General features: G+C 34.9%; 1 protein-coding gene across 2 annotated transcripts; it reads left to right on the forward strand.

Moving 5' to 3' along the window:
* Positions 1-163: 163 nt before the first annotated feature.
* LOC139693407 (uncharacterized) lies at positions 164-17,231 on the forward strand. 2 transcript variants are annotated; one of them, XM_071591549.1, is made up of 10 exons: positions 164-254; positions 5,462-5,508; positions 5,618-5,933; positions 7,224-7,529; positions 7,823-8,135; positions 10,543-10,988; positions 15,009-15,238; positions 15,331-15,553; positions 15,645-15,743; positions 15,831-17,231. In XM_071591549.1, the coding sequence occupies exons 3-9, from the start codon at positions 5,712-5,714 to the stop codon at positions 15,708-15,710; spliced, it is 1,806 nt and encodes a 601-aa protein (XP_071447650.1). In that variant the 5' UTR covers positions 164-254; positions 5,462-5,508; positions 5,618-5,711; the 3' UTR covers positions 15,711-15,743; positions 15,831-17,231. The 2 variants fall into 2 exon arrangements, with proteins under 2 accessions (XP_071447650.1, XP_071447642.1); XM_071591541.1 differs by having other exon boundaries at positions 5,462-5,933.
* The last annotated feature ends 464 nt before the right edge of the window (positions 17,232-17,695 follow it).

A 17,695-nucleotide genomic window follows, 5' to 3' on the forward strand; every position in this document is an offset into this window, starting at 1 on the left:
GTTCAAAGAACCTTTGAAGTTAATAAACATGCAGGAAATTATTACACAAATATAAATTTTAGTACTATTCATAATTTTCATTTATCAGCTACTTAGACTGTTGAAGGTTGTACTTAGATGTGATAGTTCGAACCCGATCGAAGATCCATTAATTGTAGTACGAGTTTCGTCCACCATGACAGTGAGCCTTCATCCGGGCATATCTGACGCGCTAAAGCAGGTCTTTCAGGAAAAGGATCTACTCTTTTTTCGAGGTAAGTTTTAGATTATTTAGCATTAGTTGTTGCTCAGACGATCATTTTTTCACAATTAGCAGCTTTTGTTTGAACTGTTACATTGAAATTTGCCACTTCGAATTGTTGGATGTTTCAAACCGTAACGACTGCCATCATTTTCGATTTGGAGGGAGAAAAGCCCGCCTTTATGGTATTTAAAGAGTTGCTTTTTAATCACGTGCTAATGTGTAGGAATTTGTCGTATGACCAGAATAGCGCGCTTAAAGCTCTTTAGCATTACTGCCAAGTGTATTCTTTCTTGTTCGTATTTAAGTCGTGCGACAGGCAGAACCCTTAGTTGAAGTTTTTTTTTATGCTGTAAATAAAACCTCATTCATGTTTTTTCTTGTAAATTGCTTAAACGTTGGAAATATACGCAGAGATATTAGTATATATTGATGTTGCAATCGCCGATTTTATTTCCGAAGTTAGTGAAACCGTCGGTATTTTGAAAACGTATCACTTTGCATTTATTGATTTGTGGTAAATAGTAGTAGTCTCTGATTTATCTGATGTGGGAAAACTTCCGAATTGTTCAGTGGAAAGTTAAGTAAATAATGCGCCGACGCTCGTAGTGAAGTTGTTAGTTATTTATTTTCGTATTCTTCATAATAGTAGTCGTTTTCTTCACCCATATGACATATCACACTCCCTGAATGGGACATTTCATAGCTCTTCGTAGTACATTGCTTCATTGTTTAACTCGTGAATTGAAACCAATACCTTAATGATGTTACAAGTGTTTGTTATGAAATATTTGGGTATCTCGAGAAACCGGCTATAGATGTAATACTGATATTTAATATTCGCGGCATTTGGTGCATCATATTTGTTCGTTGACGGTGTATGAAAAATCATTGAACTTTTCATGAAAGATCATCAATGATAAATAACTACTGGTTTGGTTAAGCTTTTGAACATAGCTTCAAGTTTCTCGAAACTCACATTCTGTAATTACGCAGCCTTTGGAGATCGTTATAGTCGAAGAAAGTGGTGTGAGGGGCTGGGGTGTTCTTGGTCACGTGATGTCATGAATTTGCTGTGACGTCATAAGGTCGCCTCCCCCGGGCGTGTTCCACACTTCGTCCTCAGCGCGTATTGATTAATCGAGCCGAAAGTGAGAGACGTCTCAGAAAAAAAACAATGGCAAAAGGACCTAAAAATCTTTAATGGGATCCCAATTCCAGTCAATACTCCTCATACTTGCAGCCTTTATATAATTTATGGTCATATGATTGCATTCGTTGTATATTGTAATTTTTATCCATTTATTTTTCAAGAGCTAACATTGCAGTAGTTTGATAACGTATTGGTTATCAAACTACTGCAATGTTTTTTTCGTTTTCGGTGTATCATTTTATTGTTAGGGGCATTGGTGAAAGGAGATGCGTTAAAATTTTATAATTAATTATTGAGAGCATTGATCCTTGTATCACCTTGGTCATAATTATGATAAAAACATTGGTAATTAGTAAATATTTCATTACGTACTTATTTGAAAGAAGTTTTTCATGAAGACTCATTTATTTAATGAAGGCTTTGATTCAGATTTTTAAATGATATTCTTAGGATAATTGCAAGTGAGAGAACATTGCCTTTATTATCGTGATCATTTTGACAATTCTGAGTTTCCAAAAGTTGTGATAGAAAATTGTTACCCATTCCTTCTTGCACTTTACGAAATATTGTATGAATTGATCCCCATTTGTATTAATATTTAAATTTAAACTAGGAATTGATGAGATATCTGCCGGCATTACTAAGAATTTTTTTTACCATATAAGTGGCGGCGGGGTAAGGTCCTCGCCTAACAACCCAGAGGGCGCGGGTTCGATTTCCGCCTAGGTGGATTTTCATTCTCCATCTAGGGCTTGGCTGCATCTAATTGTCTCTAAGGTTAGGGTTAGGTGAAATAAGGGACTATAAGTCACAACCTCGCCCAATGAAATCGATAAATAAATAAAATAAGTTGTCATTGACATTATTAAGAGAGTAGAAGTTACAACATCACAAAATAATTCCAGGGTGCACTGAAATGTTCAGTTTTCATAGTTATTGGCTTTGTCAAATAAAATAAAAAAATATTATGCCAAAAATTGCATGGTTATCTATGCTGATATTAGTGGGGTCCTGGCTGAAGTGTATGGTTACATGACTAAAGATTGCATAAATGCATGCTGTTTAATTATTTGGATTTTATGAAAGTAAGTCTCACCCTGCCCTCTAGATTGTAAGTAGTATCATGCAATAAAGTGCCGTTTCTTACTAAAGGACTTACATGCTATTAAGAGATAATACTCGTATTAGAGGAATGTTATTTGATTCTTTAAGTGCCATGAGTTTAGTAGTATTAAGGGAGGCGATGGACAGCTGAGGTCATTTGCACCTTAAGGGATGGAGAGAAACCCGGCGTCAGCATTAACCTACTCGTAATGAAAGGCACCAAGGGGTCCTCAGCTTAACGTCCCATCCGATGGACGGCATACTTATTCAAAATGCCCTCCACAAAGCACCTCAAGTAGGGATCGAGATACCACTGAAAAATATTCAACACTGCTAGAATTTGAACCCGGGCCCTCTGGGTGGGAAGCCTGTATGATAGCGACCACACCATCGAGATCCCCTCCAAGGGTTTATATAATTCAAATCACACATGCTTTAACAGTGATTATGTCATACATTTTTTTCCCTAGATGTATCATGTTATTTTATCATATTCAGTTGGCATCAAAACCATAGTTTAGTGCTTAAAGTGGAGAATAAGTCAAACTCACTCTTCACTCCAGCCTTAGTTTTAGAGTAAATTATTGCTAAAATCCTAAGCTTAAAACATTACAAGGACTTATTGGGAACACAAATTTGTGTCTCTCTTTGCAATTTTGGAAATCACTGAATTAATTGAATCCCGAAGTATAATCTAATCAATGCAGGTTGTTGGCTTTTGAATCTATTGAAGGATTAAAGTGCAGTTGTGATGGTGAATTGTAATATTTAAATTTTTACTGGTTAGTAATGTTCTGGTGAATCTTATCTACTTTTCTACTACTAATCACTATAACGGAGGAAGGGCACACTGTATATTCAATAGAGCACTGTGCTACCGACTGTAGGGCCCAGAGTTTGAATCCTGGATGATGCCTCTGAGCACTTTTATCCTCATTCAATCTGTGATTTTTTGGAGTTCCAAATCTGACAATAGGTATGAAATTTTGTTAGGTGCAGAACCTGCCAATTAGCTTACTCCTAATTGTAGATATTGGATTATTAATTAATTGAATTAGCAAAAGGGAAAATATGTTGGTGGACCGTACATACATTTGAATATGCCCTTAAATTTTTTTTGAATTGGGATGCTGCATAAATATCAAATTCTTCCATTGTTGCCCCTTTTAATTCCAATGTATGGTATATTGATGAAATGGGGGACAGGCAAGATATCGGGGTCCATGAGTCAAAAGTTTTCATTTATGTGCATTGATGGATAGGGAATAACTTGGAACGGTATCTGTAGCTATAAAAAAATTGTTTACACATGGCTACAAATTGATTGTGATTGCCTTATCTAGGGTATTAAATGAACACTGCTTAATTGCCTTCCTGAAATGTAATCAGTAATGCGTTTTTCGAGAAGTAGGAATACTGAGTAAGTTTTTGTGAAGCATTGTGGTATTCATTACCATTAAATGTTTTAAATCTTCTATGGTAGGTTTCTGTGTATAAAGCAATGTTTTGTACCACCCTCGTTTTAATGCTTAAGCATTTTCATCTGGTGTAGTGAAGCAGAAAAACAAATTCCTTATGTAAACTAAGTTAGGTGGGTGAGGAACAAGAAGAAAGGTTGACCAAAGCAAGCAGGAAGGGAAGAAGGTCCTTGTAAAATTGAAGTAATTTTATCATAGCTGAAATGATGAAGAAATGGTCAGGAAACATGAAACTGTCATTGATAAGAGTAACTTTAGAGTCATAGCTTCTTTTTAAATTTTCTAATTGTTTTCAAGTGTTGGGGTAATGTTGGTAATTTGAAAAGTTCTAATAATTATCTAGACAATCACTTAGATGGCTCTAGGATAAAAAAAACTTAATCAAATTGGTTCATTAAGTGATCATGGTCGTTTTTACAGTTTTTACTAGTTAGTTCATAAAGACTACTTTCTTCTAAGATTCCACATTGTCTTTTATCCTCTGAACAAAAAAGTTATATTAAATCTAATTAATTGCTCTTTCACATAACCAATGCGAGCTCAACTCTTAAAAACAGCAAGAAGTATAATAAGTGAAGCTGTGACTCTGGAGTTATTCTTATCAATGACTTTCATGCATATTCCCCTATCCTTTCAGCTGTGATGAAATGGGTCAGTTTTCCTTACCACCTTCATCTCCTCCCTCCTTTCTTGATCTTCCTCCTCCCCCTCCCACCCAACTGAGCTGTATATAAGGAAGTTGTTTTGCTGCACCAGACGATGATGCATAAGTTTTGAAACCAGAGTGGTGTGAAAAATTATTTGAATCATTGGGTAAGTTGAATAATAGGGAATATTTGAAGAAGAATATTGTTGACAAAAGAAGCGTTTGGAAGGGAAGAAACGCAGAATGGACTTGATGACTGGTACGCAAAGGAAGGATACAAATACCAAAGACAGATGTTGACAAGAGGCTTTTGAGTTGTGGGTATGGTTAATTATTGAGAAATAGGCAAAGAGAAAGAATAATGATGCAGTTTTAATAATGTTGGGAGCAATTAGGTAGTTGCTAGATGAATTTAAAAGGCAAAAAACTTGGCTGGAAGAAACATTGAGATATAATGGGTTGGTTGTTGAAGTCCATTTTATTGATATGATGTGAAGGGAGAATGTTAAGTAAGTTGGGTCGAGGAAGGAAGAGAATAGCAGACAGGTAGAATGTATGAAGAACTGGTGAAGGAGATGATAGGAAGTTAAAGTGAGAAGTAGTACATAATAGTTGTCAGGGGCCAGCCCACCTACTTTCACTCTATGTGTTGCCATTAATTAATATTTAGCTCATAATTAAAAATAAACTTTTTTGAAAAATGGAACTTTTTAAAGCTTACGTGAAGATAAAAAGTGTCAATTAATTGGACTTTCTTAATTGTACTAGCAAGAAATACTGACTTTTAAACTCTAAATGATGTGTGCATATGTTGATGTTTCTTAATTGTCTGGTTGCAGATGATTCCGAGGAAACAGTTATGGAACTCTTTGGTGCTCTGTACTAGGTGAAGTAAATGAGTTCCCTTTATCCAATATTTGAATATGTAGTGTAGGCTTTTGCCTACCTTTGACATCTCTGCCATCCTACATCACACACAGTTTTGGTTCTTGCAGCTAGTTGGGATTCCACTTGTGAGCTCCTCAGAATTATTGCAAGAAGAACTTGGCAAGCTAAGTCCATTTTAAGGATCTTGTGTGTAATAGTGGAATGTGGCTTCGAAGTGAGCAGAGAGGTGGTGGTGGGAGTATTGGTCGCTCCTTGAGAGGAGGAACATCAGTGGTAATAGTGAACTCTGGTGGGACATCAATAGGTGGTGGCACACGAACAGGATCACTCAAGAGGCTCAATCGTGCACGACGAATGGTAGCTAATGGAGGAGTTGGAGGCTGCCGCTGCAGGAGGCGAAATGGTGCAAATCTATTGAAAGAGGTATGAACATAAAGATTTAATTTGATGTGAATTATCCTGAAAAACCTATTTTTAACATCTAGGAGAGATAATAAATAAGTTGATTTATCAAAATAGTTTTGTGCAATTTTGTTTGGGAAAGTATTCAATTCATCCAGGCATAACATAAGTACACCGATAATGCTTTTAACATTATGGCGTGCAACGACCAATCCATATGTGTTTATCGAATACTATTTTTCTAAATGTGGTGCTTATTTTGCGACTAAATTTTTCTTACTTCTGAGGAGGAGAGGTGGTACAAATGCCTTGGACCTGGAGATTATGTTCAGTCATGCCTTAATAATTGAAGTTGTAAACTTCATGTACTAGGGAGTCATTTTAAGATGTTTTGCTTCATGTTGTTTCCTTCTGATCTTGAATTTCTGTAGTACCTGGTGCTATTCTGTTAAATGTATCAAGATATTACCTAAAGCAATAATCTTAACGAGTGGAAAAGTTGCAATCTTTCAAAGTCAATTTTTGTCATTTTGAAGTAAATTCATGACACACACCAATGATTTGAGTTTGTGATAGACTTGTTTTAATAGCTATTAGTATGACGGGAACACAAAAAGGTAAACGAACATATGAAAGACCTTTTATGGTGAAGAGTTTTTATCTCATATAAAATTTTTTTACATTTGCATGTTGATGCTAATGTGTGTCAGTTAAAATGAAAATTTACCTCTGGAAAATCTTAGTATTTTTGCCTCCCTTAAAAAAAAGTACTTCTAATAATTCTTTAATAAGTCTTTCAAAATGTCATGCTTGCATTTGTAAATACTTTGGCTGAGGGAATTTTGTCCATTGTTTAATGTCAAGTTTTTCTTTAATATTGTCTGTACTTCAATTTTCTGCAGAAAGTTTTAGAATTCCTGCATGAAACCCATTGTATTGTAAGAATTTAGTATTGGTGATTTTATTTTGTTTATCCAAGTTTCACGTTCATCCGGTCAAGTCACTGGATTTTAATAGGTGAAGCTAAGTTATGTCATTCAGACTTATAAATTTGATTTAAAGTTTCACTTAATAACGACGCTTCAATATAGAGAACAAAAAGTAGAAATGCATAAATGTTACTGTAAATTTAAAGAATTATATAAAGTTGTAGACATATAAATGCTAGATCATTGTAGGAAAGTTAATATGTAATTGTAAGTTATTCCGGGAGTTATTGTATGTTGAAATGCTTGAAGTTCAAAGTCAGTTGTGATAAAATTTTCTTTTGGCCGTCATTCTAGTTTTTTCGAATATTCTTCATTTTTTTAGACTTCGAGAGGAAACGTTTTGCACATCAAATCTGGCCTTGTGACTCCAACTAAACAAGGTAACAAAGTAAATTCAGAAAATAGGGGAGGGAGGGTAAATGACCAACCAATGGCAACCACTGCAGCACCAGATTCTAGTATTGTGATAGCAATATCATCACCAATCGTGAAACTAAAGAAAAAAAGGAAAAGAAGAAGGAACAGTGTTAATGACAGCATGATTCATGATGAAACCATAATATCCTCTACACCTTTAATACCAAAAAGTCCTGGAGCAACAATGCCAGCTGCCAAGCCAATTGTGAAGGTAAGGGTTGTGAGAATTATTTTTCAGTTAAAAACCTAAATTTCCATGCAAAAACATTTTGTATTCTTCTTATAGTGAATGAAATCATATCCCAATGATGGATTCAGTTGTGTTCTTCATTGGAAAGATGATGGACTTAAGTGTACTTGCTTGAATTTATTTGTATGGGTTATGTTTGATTTGAATTTTTTCATAATTTTATGGTACAAGCTCATTTTATTTCATTGTACCATTCAAATATTAACCAGCATATTTAATGTGTTAGTGACAACTTTCTTTGGTAAATATTTCAGCCGCTGAAACTGATGTCTTGTGTGGAAAATGAAGAAACGAAAGAGAACTGGCAACAACTAGATGTGAATGATGGGGGCACAGCAGCTGTAGGAGATATATCCCTCTTTAGCCCTGCCTTCCATACTGTTCAGCCATTTGAAGGTAGCCCCCCTCCTAAACCCGAAGAATTGGGACTAGTGTTAAGAGATGGTTTGAGTGAAGTTGAAAATGGTTTGCGAGAGGCACACTTGGCATCACCAGCATCACCTCCTTCACCAACTCCACCTGACGACATCACTTGCCTTCTCGATGATGAAGATGCCAAAGCCACTGGTATGTCATTTTTTTCTCTTTCTCTTTCATTTACATGTTGCTGACTGTTAATCTCTGAAGTGACACCTTCTACTACAGATTAACCCAATTTTAAGTCCTCAGTTGGTATTACCAGAGGAAAATATTTTTTCAAGGCCTTTCTAGTCCTGAGATTGTGGAGAGTGGAAATAGATGTAGGAAGTGCTCAAATCAGTAGTAACCAGTGGATTGAGACTTAAGTCATTCTTGCATTGATAGGAGTCGGTTAAACCAATATCAGAATGCTACAAAACTTGATCAATCTACATGCTAAGGCAATGGCTGAAATGCCTATCAGTGGACAGCATTTGAGACAGGATATGACTACAATTCATTTCTTAAACTTCGAAAACAATATTAAATTGTCATTTCTTCTTTTAATTAAAAAATAACAATTCATGTAATTATTAAGAGATAAATGATTAGTTGTATTTTTCATAAAGAATAGCAACTCCATTATGTAATAATGCCTTGATTTTTAACTGTTAGCTCATTCGCTGGTTTATAAACTAATGCAACCATCATTCTTCTGTATAATCATCTGTCTTCTGGTGTTAATATGATTTGTACTGCCTTTACCTTGTCATTGACTAAGATTCCGAAATCTTGCTTGATATTACCATGCAGCTAGAATCTGTTCCGCATCTTCAATTTTTTAATTATCTCATTTATAAAGCTGATAAGGGTTTCATTTTCTTAGGTCTCTCTCATAGTCTCTAATGTGTTACTAAATATGTGATATGAAAGGTGGGGTATCTAGGTACAGAGCCTTTATTGAACAAGAATCTGTTCATATTTTGAAAGAATAGTTTTGTGGACCAAGAGAAGAACTTTCTTTGTGTTCTCACTATCTTACACTCTATGTGCGTCATTATCATTATGTCAAAAAATAATGGATTGAATAATTGTTTAATAATCATTTGATGGGGTTCTAGAGGGGAGATGAGGAGTTGCTGGAAAATTTATATTCAATCCATATCGTACATTCACCTAACTTAGGAGCAAATGTAATCAGCTTCAGTATATTGCAGATGTATCGGGGGCAGGCAAACTTAACAGTTAGCAGTGGTTAACATAGAGCCTTAAGTCATAGGTTTTGCTGTTGCCTTATATGGTGGGGAGGGGGGAAGAATTATTTTACTCTTAATTGCCAGGCCCAATCATAAAAACAACAAAATAGATTGAACAGCCTTAAGTTCAGTACCTCATTATCAGCATATGTGGGGTATTTAATAGGCATGATTCATGTATATCTTGGCGAGATAAGATGGTAAGAATATTGACTCATTGCTGCAGGCATGGAAGAATGGCAGGATACTGGTGTTCATTGATATGGGTGACTTCTGGTTATTGATTTCTTTTAAATCTCCTGATCTCTTAGGACAGTTAGTTCATTTGAATGTGTATGTTTGACCTCTTTCTTTTGGCTAGTTTTAAGGACAAGAGGTAATTTGCTCATATGACACAACCACAGGTGATGCCAAGGAACCACAATAGATGTTCTATATAGTTTATATAATGACATGTAAAACAATCCAGCAATGATCCTTCTTAATTTATGATGAATAAATCAGGCGATTTCATGTTGTTTGCCTTTCCTAAGTATTTTGGATTTAAATAACCCTCAAAATATTCAATGGCTTAATCAGTTGGCAATAGGACACAGTTTTTCTTTGTTATAGACCCATTTATGCTCTGTCCAAATTGTATTTCAAGGGTTAAACATTTTCATGAAATATTCTCTTATTATTTGCCATTCTTACCAAAAATTTCATAAAAGTTAAATACTTACCATGTTTTTCAATTTGGATTTTTGATCTTAAATACTTTCTGTACAAAACTAATGCAAATGAAAAACTTTACTCAGATTACATGTTTCAAAAAATTATCCTTAAGTTTTTCATAGCGAAGTAGGTGTGGATGGTGCAGAAAAGTCTAAAAGGTTTAAGGCAGAAATGTAGAATGCTTCATAAAATAGTTCAAACTCCTGTCCCTAGCAAAATATTTGTGGATTTTGGCATCAGAACATAATTTTCAATAAAATTAATTAATTTTAAAAGTATCCTGGAATCTCTCTTGTCCAAATGTGTTGGAAAAATTGAAGCAACATTATTTCTTTAGTTTTAATTGAGTATTTACCCTGATTTTACTTTCAAATTGACATGCATGATCTGTCATGCATTGTTCTACCTTTAATTTGTGGAAAAGTTTACCGTAAATGGTGAGTTATGTGCAGCAGTGGATACCTAGTAGAAAGTTATCATGCGGCGAGGGTTATTGGCTACTGTTTTGCAAGGCCTTTGGAGTCAATGTAGAGATCCAGGTTCATGCTGTATGTAGTGCAATTATCATCAGAATGACCTTTGATTTGATTAACCACCATCTGTAGAACTATCTCATCACTGCGGCTATGCCATAACACCTGATGAGGAAGCAACCCTAGCCCTCTCTTACTGTGAGCAGCGTTTGGGTGATGAGGGAATGGTGGTTGTAGGGGGTTTAGGTGGAATGCTTCTAGGAGCCAGGGTAGGTTGCAGGGGACTAAGTAATGGGGAGGAAGAAGACAAGGGTGCCTATCATCAACACATTTGTGGTGCCTGCGAAGGAGAGCCTGGAGAGGTGGTGGAGGAGTACACAGTGGCAGGGATTGGTAGTGGTGGAGGAGTTGTGGAGGTTGTGTCATCATCTTCAGCTGAAGAGGAAGACTGGGAAGCCTTTGATCCATACTTCTTCATCAAACACCTACCACCACTGACTATGGAGATGCGAGCCCGGTGTCCAGCATTACCACTTAAAACTAGGAGTAGTCCTGAATTTTCACTGGTCCTTGATTTGGTAAGCTTTGCATATATTTGATTTTATCTGTTAGTTATTAAATAATAGTAGTTTTTGTTCAAATAAAAAGCTATCTTCCATAGGTAATTTTAGGCTTTTTTTGTCAGAAAAGTCTTTATTCATTTTTATTCAGTAAAGATTGAGACTCCCCTTAAAATATGTATGACATATTGACATCTTTCTTGCAAGTATCATGTTGTTTTTATAAATTTGTAATTTCAAGGATCTGAAGTTGGTGATACCATAAGAAAATTTTTATCATCAAGGGCATCTTTTTGCAGGCTCAATATCATATTCATTCTAATGAGATCATGTGGTTAGTAGTTGATATTGATTTTTAGGACATTTGCATTTTATTAAATAATATTGTCGGGTAATGTAAAAAATATTCCATACGAATTCTGAGGAAAGTATTCTATAAGAAGTAACAGATGTATATTGTGAACTATACGTGTATCCCCATGCCCTGATCTAAGTAGTTGCCTTAGCTGCTTTTCTTCATGTTTTTATAAAATTCCCATCGAATACATTTCAATTAAATCAATCCCAGTAGCTTATCCCAGTAGTTATCCAAAGTAATTTAATTTCATTATGAGATTCAGATTCATCTTTATAAAAGCCTGTAAACCATACATAAGGTATATCTTTTCTTAATTTCCCATTTGAATTGTACCCGTTTTGCAAATGTCAATGAATGACTCTGCAATTGAAAAAAATTATTCAGGAAAAACATTTTCTTTGCCAAGTGTTACTGTGTTTTACCTATAGTATTTCAGGTACTCAAGCCATGGAAATAATTTTTCATTGTTAAGTTATCTATGGAACTTATTTGGCCACAGGTCTTTTGCGAGTAAAACTTAATCAGTATTTAATAATTCTTTGTCGCCTTTACACCACATCTCATTGTGTGTTAATTATGATGAGGGATGCTTCATCTACTTTTTCTACTGTGCACAATGTAATGGCATATAAGATTTTCTTCAGATTGTTGTATATAATGTCTTGCATTTCTAGCTGTTATTACTTTATTTGTGTTTTCCTGCGAATTGTTAATCATCTGCAGGTAGTCCGTTGAAGACATTACTTCCATTCTGGCAATTTTTCCGGGGAATATGAAATTTAAAAGGCCATTAGAATCCTCCTTGTGGTGGACAAACTCGGCAGCCCTTTAAGGAGAACGTGTGAAATGGCCCATGGCGCAGTTCGCGATGCCTGGCTAAGACCTTGAAGAATTAGCGCTCACGGTTTTTCGCTACCTGCGGACTTTTCATCTTCGGTGCATAGAACATGCCATCTCTGCGAAGTCCTACCGAAAAAATAGATTAGGATAACATGTGTCACGGAAGTAGGAAGACTTGCCAAACGCTGAGAAAATATCATTTGACGGTCACCCTCGCTGACTCAACCGATGAGGCGGAAGATAATACGGGTGAAGTCTGTGGCGTAATTACTGAGGACGGGATGACCTTGAAGCGGCACAGGCGTTGGTTCCGTTGCTCAGGGTCACCCTTCATCGCGCATCGAAGAAAATTTGCCGGAATCTTTCCAGAATGTTTGGCGTGCGGATGTTAACAAAATATTGAGAGGCATGAGCATTTTTATTTTATCTGTCCGCCTTGGGAGTTGGTGCGTCGTTGAAGTTCGCCCTAATACCATATGCATACCTGTACGTGTGTGGTCAGAAATAGGTAGTTCAGCTGACGGTCATTATTCACTATCATCGAGTATTAAATTAAACGCATAAAGGCCAATATTATCGGAAAGTTGATGTATGCCGAATCATTTCGCCCAGCGCGTGCTTATATAGGCTTTTTTTGCAAACATAGAATTGCGGTAGTTTTAAGATTTGGCGCAATTCACGTGCGAATTAATTACATAATAGCATAGTCTGCTCATTTCTGGGAAAGGAACTATCATCCGTTGTTTTGAACACGAATTCTTTGTGCTAATGTTTCGATGTGAGGCTTAGTGGATATGGTGGGTAGCTGTACGTAGTTATCATTAATTTACGCCAATGTGGATTGGATCAAAAGCGTTGTGCTCTTTTAGCATTTACTTCAATTCCGGCTACGGCCAGTGGCACCGATCTCACACTTCCACCTGTTCGTGATAAATGCATCACGCTCCCAAGGTGATTTTCTTTCGAAATACCGTTAATTAATTAAAAGTCAGTAGCCTGATTTAAAAAAATTGCCATAACATGGTTCGTCGGATTTAGTGATTAGTAACATTGTGCATAAATATTTACTGCCCTAAATACGCAGACCACTAACAAGAAATGATTTTATTTGCACTTTTCACTTATCACATGTCTCATGAGGCATATCAGCCGTTACCTACATTCTGTGATGCTAATTCGATGAAGTTAACTTCACTTATGATTGTTTGAGATGTACATTTAAATGCTGTGCCAACCGAAATACGTCATCCCAGAACAACCATGTTATCGACTCACTTTAGTTCGGTTCAATTGTACATTTAGCTGTACGTTTTTAGTCAAAATATTAATGGCAATCATTATCGTGACAGGCTGATTGCCGGTTTCTCTAAATGTTATTTTATTTCACCATTCTACTATTCACCATCAAAATCGTGCAACCGCGTCTTTTCATCCTGTGCAATAGGCAACGTGCAATGAATTTTAACTATTGGCTGGTATTAGTCGTTGCAATGTTATTTTAGCTTGTTTACACGACCGTTAACTGTCTTTAAATAGTAAGTGACTTCTCATATGGGATCAATTTTAATAGCTAAGTTATGAAAAATTATCAATATCAAATGATTGATGGAAATTTGAAAAACTTAAAAATTTAAGCAAGAGAGAACCACATACCTTGCTTTGATGATTTCCACGTTTTATAATGATACTTCTCAAAGGTATTATCTGCAGAAGACAGAAATATGTCAAAGCTGGATATATCTGAAGCATAATATTGACAGACAAGCAAAATGATTGTGTTATTCTGAACTACACCCCTTCTAAAGATGATGGAAGTAATTGCGTAGAATTCCTGTGTGCATAGTTGCGTTGCATACTAATAGCATTTTAATATTGAAATTAAATTTAAAGCAAGCCAGTCCAGTTCAATTTGAATTAACATTATCACCTTCCATTTTCTCAAATGCCCATTCTTATGAATTTTTTTCTCAAATATTCATGCCCATTTTTACCTGTTCTAATTTAGAAACCTTCAAATAGGGGAAACATTACATGGTCCCTTATGATTCCACATGTGACATGATTTACTGTGTGAATATATTTTAGAGCAACGTTTGTCATGAAAATTTATTTGCCTTTTACTATCAAAAATACCTATGGATAGATAGCCATTAACTGGTGAATTTGAAAACATTTTTTGTGGCTGTCAGTAATAAAATTAAGAGTAGTAACCTGTGAATTCTTTGGGATATATGCATGAAAGAATGCATATTAACTTTTTTGGATATGCTCCATGTAGTAACATAATAGAGGTGTCTCAAGATTTACTGCAATGAGTACTTTTAGAAATCAATTTCATCCTTTCCTTTTGATTTCATTTGCGCACTAAAACCACGAATTCCTATTTGTGTTTGTCAGAGGGTGAAATTTAACATTAATATTAGTTAAATAACATTTGATTTACATTTTACATCAGCAATTTCATGGGAGTTGTAAAATGTGTGGTAACAGGTAAACATTCCTTTGCCAATGTAGAAAGTTAGTGTACATTAGGTGAATATTTTTTGTCTATACAAGTACAGTATTGCATTTATTCATGAGGATTAGTAAATTTGTGAATATAATTGCTAAGAAATTAACATACTCTCAGACATATATTTTATTTAGGGTTGACACGAGGATTACATAAAAATTACTGGTTTTGGGTTCGGACTAATGTGTTGTTTTTTGGGCATTTTGTAATGAGTGATATAAAGAAACCTGATTACACAGCAAATGTGGCTTACAGAGATGTAATGTGACCTACAGAGGTCCGGTGGGATTTGGTTCAATACAATAAAATTACATAATGTTTTTCACAGGATGAAACATTGGTCCACTGCAGCTTACAAGAACTGGAGGATGCTTCATTTTCTTTTCCAATGCTTTTCCAAGAAGTTAGTTACCAGGTCTTTGTGCGAACTCGACCTTACTTTCAAGAGTTCTTGGAAAGGGTTTCATCTCTCTTTGAAGTAATTTTGTTCACTGCTTCCAAAAGAGTATATGCTAATAAGCTTCTTAACCTGCTAGATCCAGCAAGACGATGGATTAAGTGAGTATGATTACAAAGTTATGATTTGAAAATGACTTTTAAATTAAAAAATGTCTATGTTTTTTTAATGTCTTTGCTTTGTTTCATTTCAGGTACAGACTTTTTAGAGAGCACTGTGTTTGTGTTAATGGAAATTACATTAAGGATTTGACAATTTTAGGAAGGGATTTATCAAAAACTATCATTGTTGATAATTCTCCCCATGCTTTTGGGTACCAACTGGAGAATGGAATACCAATTGAAAGCTGGTTTATGGACCGAACAGATTGTGAGCTTATGAAGTTGCTTCCTTTCCTTGAAGGTTTAGTTGTAATGGTTAGTAATGATTTGGATCTTACACATGCTTTTATAATTATTGTGTATTTTTGTGGGATGATATTTTAAATGCCTTGCATTTTCCTTTCAGAGAGAAGATGTAAGGCCGCACATACGAGACAAATTCAGACTTTTCAGCTATCTTCCACCAGATTGAGAAATTAAAGTGAAATTCAGTAGCATGGTACCTGTAAGTAGAAGTTATTGTTTGAAGATTTGTTTCTTATATTGTGTAACTTGAGGTACTGGTTACAGCTGCGTTCTTTTATTTTTCCAGGCACAAAGTCTATGATCTCTCTACATTTTTATTAAAATTTTCTTTGGGCATCTTGAAAAAGAGGTACTCTCCAAGAGGTTACATTCTTGTTCACAATATTGTTTATTATAACCATTATCATGAGCTGCTGACACAAATATGTTATGATCAAAATCCAAAGACATTGTTTGGTGTGTCTTGCCACAGTACATCCATTAGTATTGTATATACATTTTTATAAAATGAAAAGTTCATCATTTGACTTGGCAAACCTTTTTAGCAATTCACAGTTTTATTTTCTTAGAATGAATGGCAGCTACTGACAGTGGTATTTACATAAGTTAATTACTGTATGGAGATTCCTCATTTTTAATGGGGCACCTGAGATAACCTTAAATGTTGTACTAGAAATGTTATTCAGTGTTAGTGTTAATGTAAAATTTGTTGTTAAAATGCTATGTAAATAAAATAAATACATGCTAAAGGTTTAGTTGTGAAGAGAGGAAGGTTATAAAATGAAGAAAAAGGGGGAGTTTCTTATAGTATTAACACATGCACAATAACCTCCTACTCTGCAATAATCTGTATTATTGTTTTATAGTTTTATCAATTGTTATAAGAACTCTCAGTTGATATTACTGGGACCTACTGTTGTGCTGGAGGTAGTGAAACAGATTTTTCCCACTGAAATGATTAAAGCAACAGCAGTGTATACAGTATTGTAGATGATAATTGGTTTTACTTTATCATCCAAGTTTTCCTGGCAATAGACAGGCATGCTTACTAATGCATTTTAGTGACATAATCACACTACACCACCATTTTAAATGTTAATTTCAACTTTATTTTAAACTTACTTTGTGTGCTGAAGGCATTTACAAATATATAGTGTTCTCAGATGCATCATCCAGCAATGTTCCTGGACAAGATGTAAATAAATATAACTGTTTACTGTTTTGCTTGTGATGAGTATCAAGTTTTTATGAGTTACAGTTTGTTTCTTATACTATGCAATGAGAAATAATTGGCACATAATTTTTGTGGTTATAATAAATTTTTTTTCTTCAAATTCTGAATGTAGTTCAAATCACCTTTGAAGAGTACAATACCACATTATTCTGGGGAAATGTTATATCTTTTTGGGTTTCCTAGGTAACTTTAAATTTTAATAAAAACAATTAATCTGCTACTCTTTTTCTATGCTCAGACTGTAACTTAAATTGATTAATGAACTAAAACAGTTCAATAAGAATGACTTCATGATATCACTTTTGGATTTGTTTAATATTGTTTTGTCATTCTCTTTGTATGAAAATTGTAAATATGCACAGAAATGGAACATAAAAAGTGTACCCCTGTAAGGAATGCTAGTGTTTTATTTTTATGCAAATATGTGAATCAATAAAGAGATTGATTACCGTATTTATTAGTATCATCAATATGCTGAGATGCCCTCGCAACTATTATGTATTATATTTTGAGTAAATGCTTTTCTCCACAAATTATTTTCTTCGTGGTTTCTAGCTGCATTCATGCTATTTAACAAAGTTCATTCTGCTCCAGTTTTCCTCATCAGTTATTCTTTGCTGTAATCTCTCACTTTCCTCTGTTCTCCTGCCATATTTACAACTTTGTTATATCTACCCTACTTATTTTCTCAATTATAATTAATCATCTCTCACTTTAATACCAAAAAGCATTCAACAATAAATGTTATTCCTTGTTTGTCTGACAATTGCTTGATCATCTGCAAACCCAACCTACAGATATAATCACCTTGCTACCCTTAACGTTTCCTCAAAATTAATCTCTAAAAATATAAAATACATATGCTAGAATTCTTTCAATTCAAAGGTTTTCATCAATTCATTTTTCCAGAGGTATTT

The sequence above is a fragment of the Hetaerina americana genome, unplaced genomic scaffold (assembly GCF_022747635.1).
Source record: "Hetaerina americana unplaced genomic scaffold, ioHetAmer1.1.p SCAF_1, whole genome shotgun sequence".
In the NCBI taxonomy this organism is placed as follows: Eukaryota; Metazoa; Arthropoda; class Insecta; order Odonata; family Calopterygidae; genus Hetaerina; species Hetaerina americana.

Bases quoted from the DNA above. Each gene is read 5' to 3' on its own strand.
- LOC139693407 (XM_071591541.1), top strand. From the start codon at position 5,712: ATGTGGCTTCGAAGTGAGCAGAGAGGTGGTGGTGGGAGTATTGGTCGC. The intron at 10,989-15,008 runs GTAAGCTTTGCA...TGTTTTTCACAG, and splicing joins TTTCACTGGTCCTTGATTTG to GATGAAACATTGGTCCACTG. The intron at 15,239-15,330 runs GTGAGTATGATT...GTTTCATTTCAG, and splicing joins CCAGCAAGACGATGGATTAA to GTACAGACTTTTTAGAGAGC.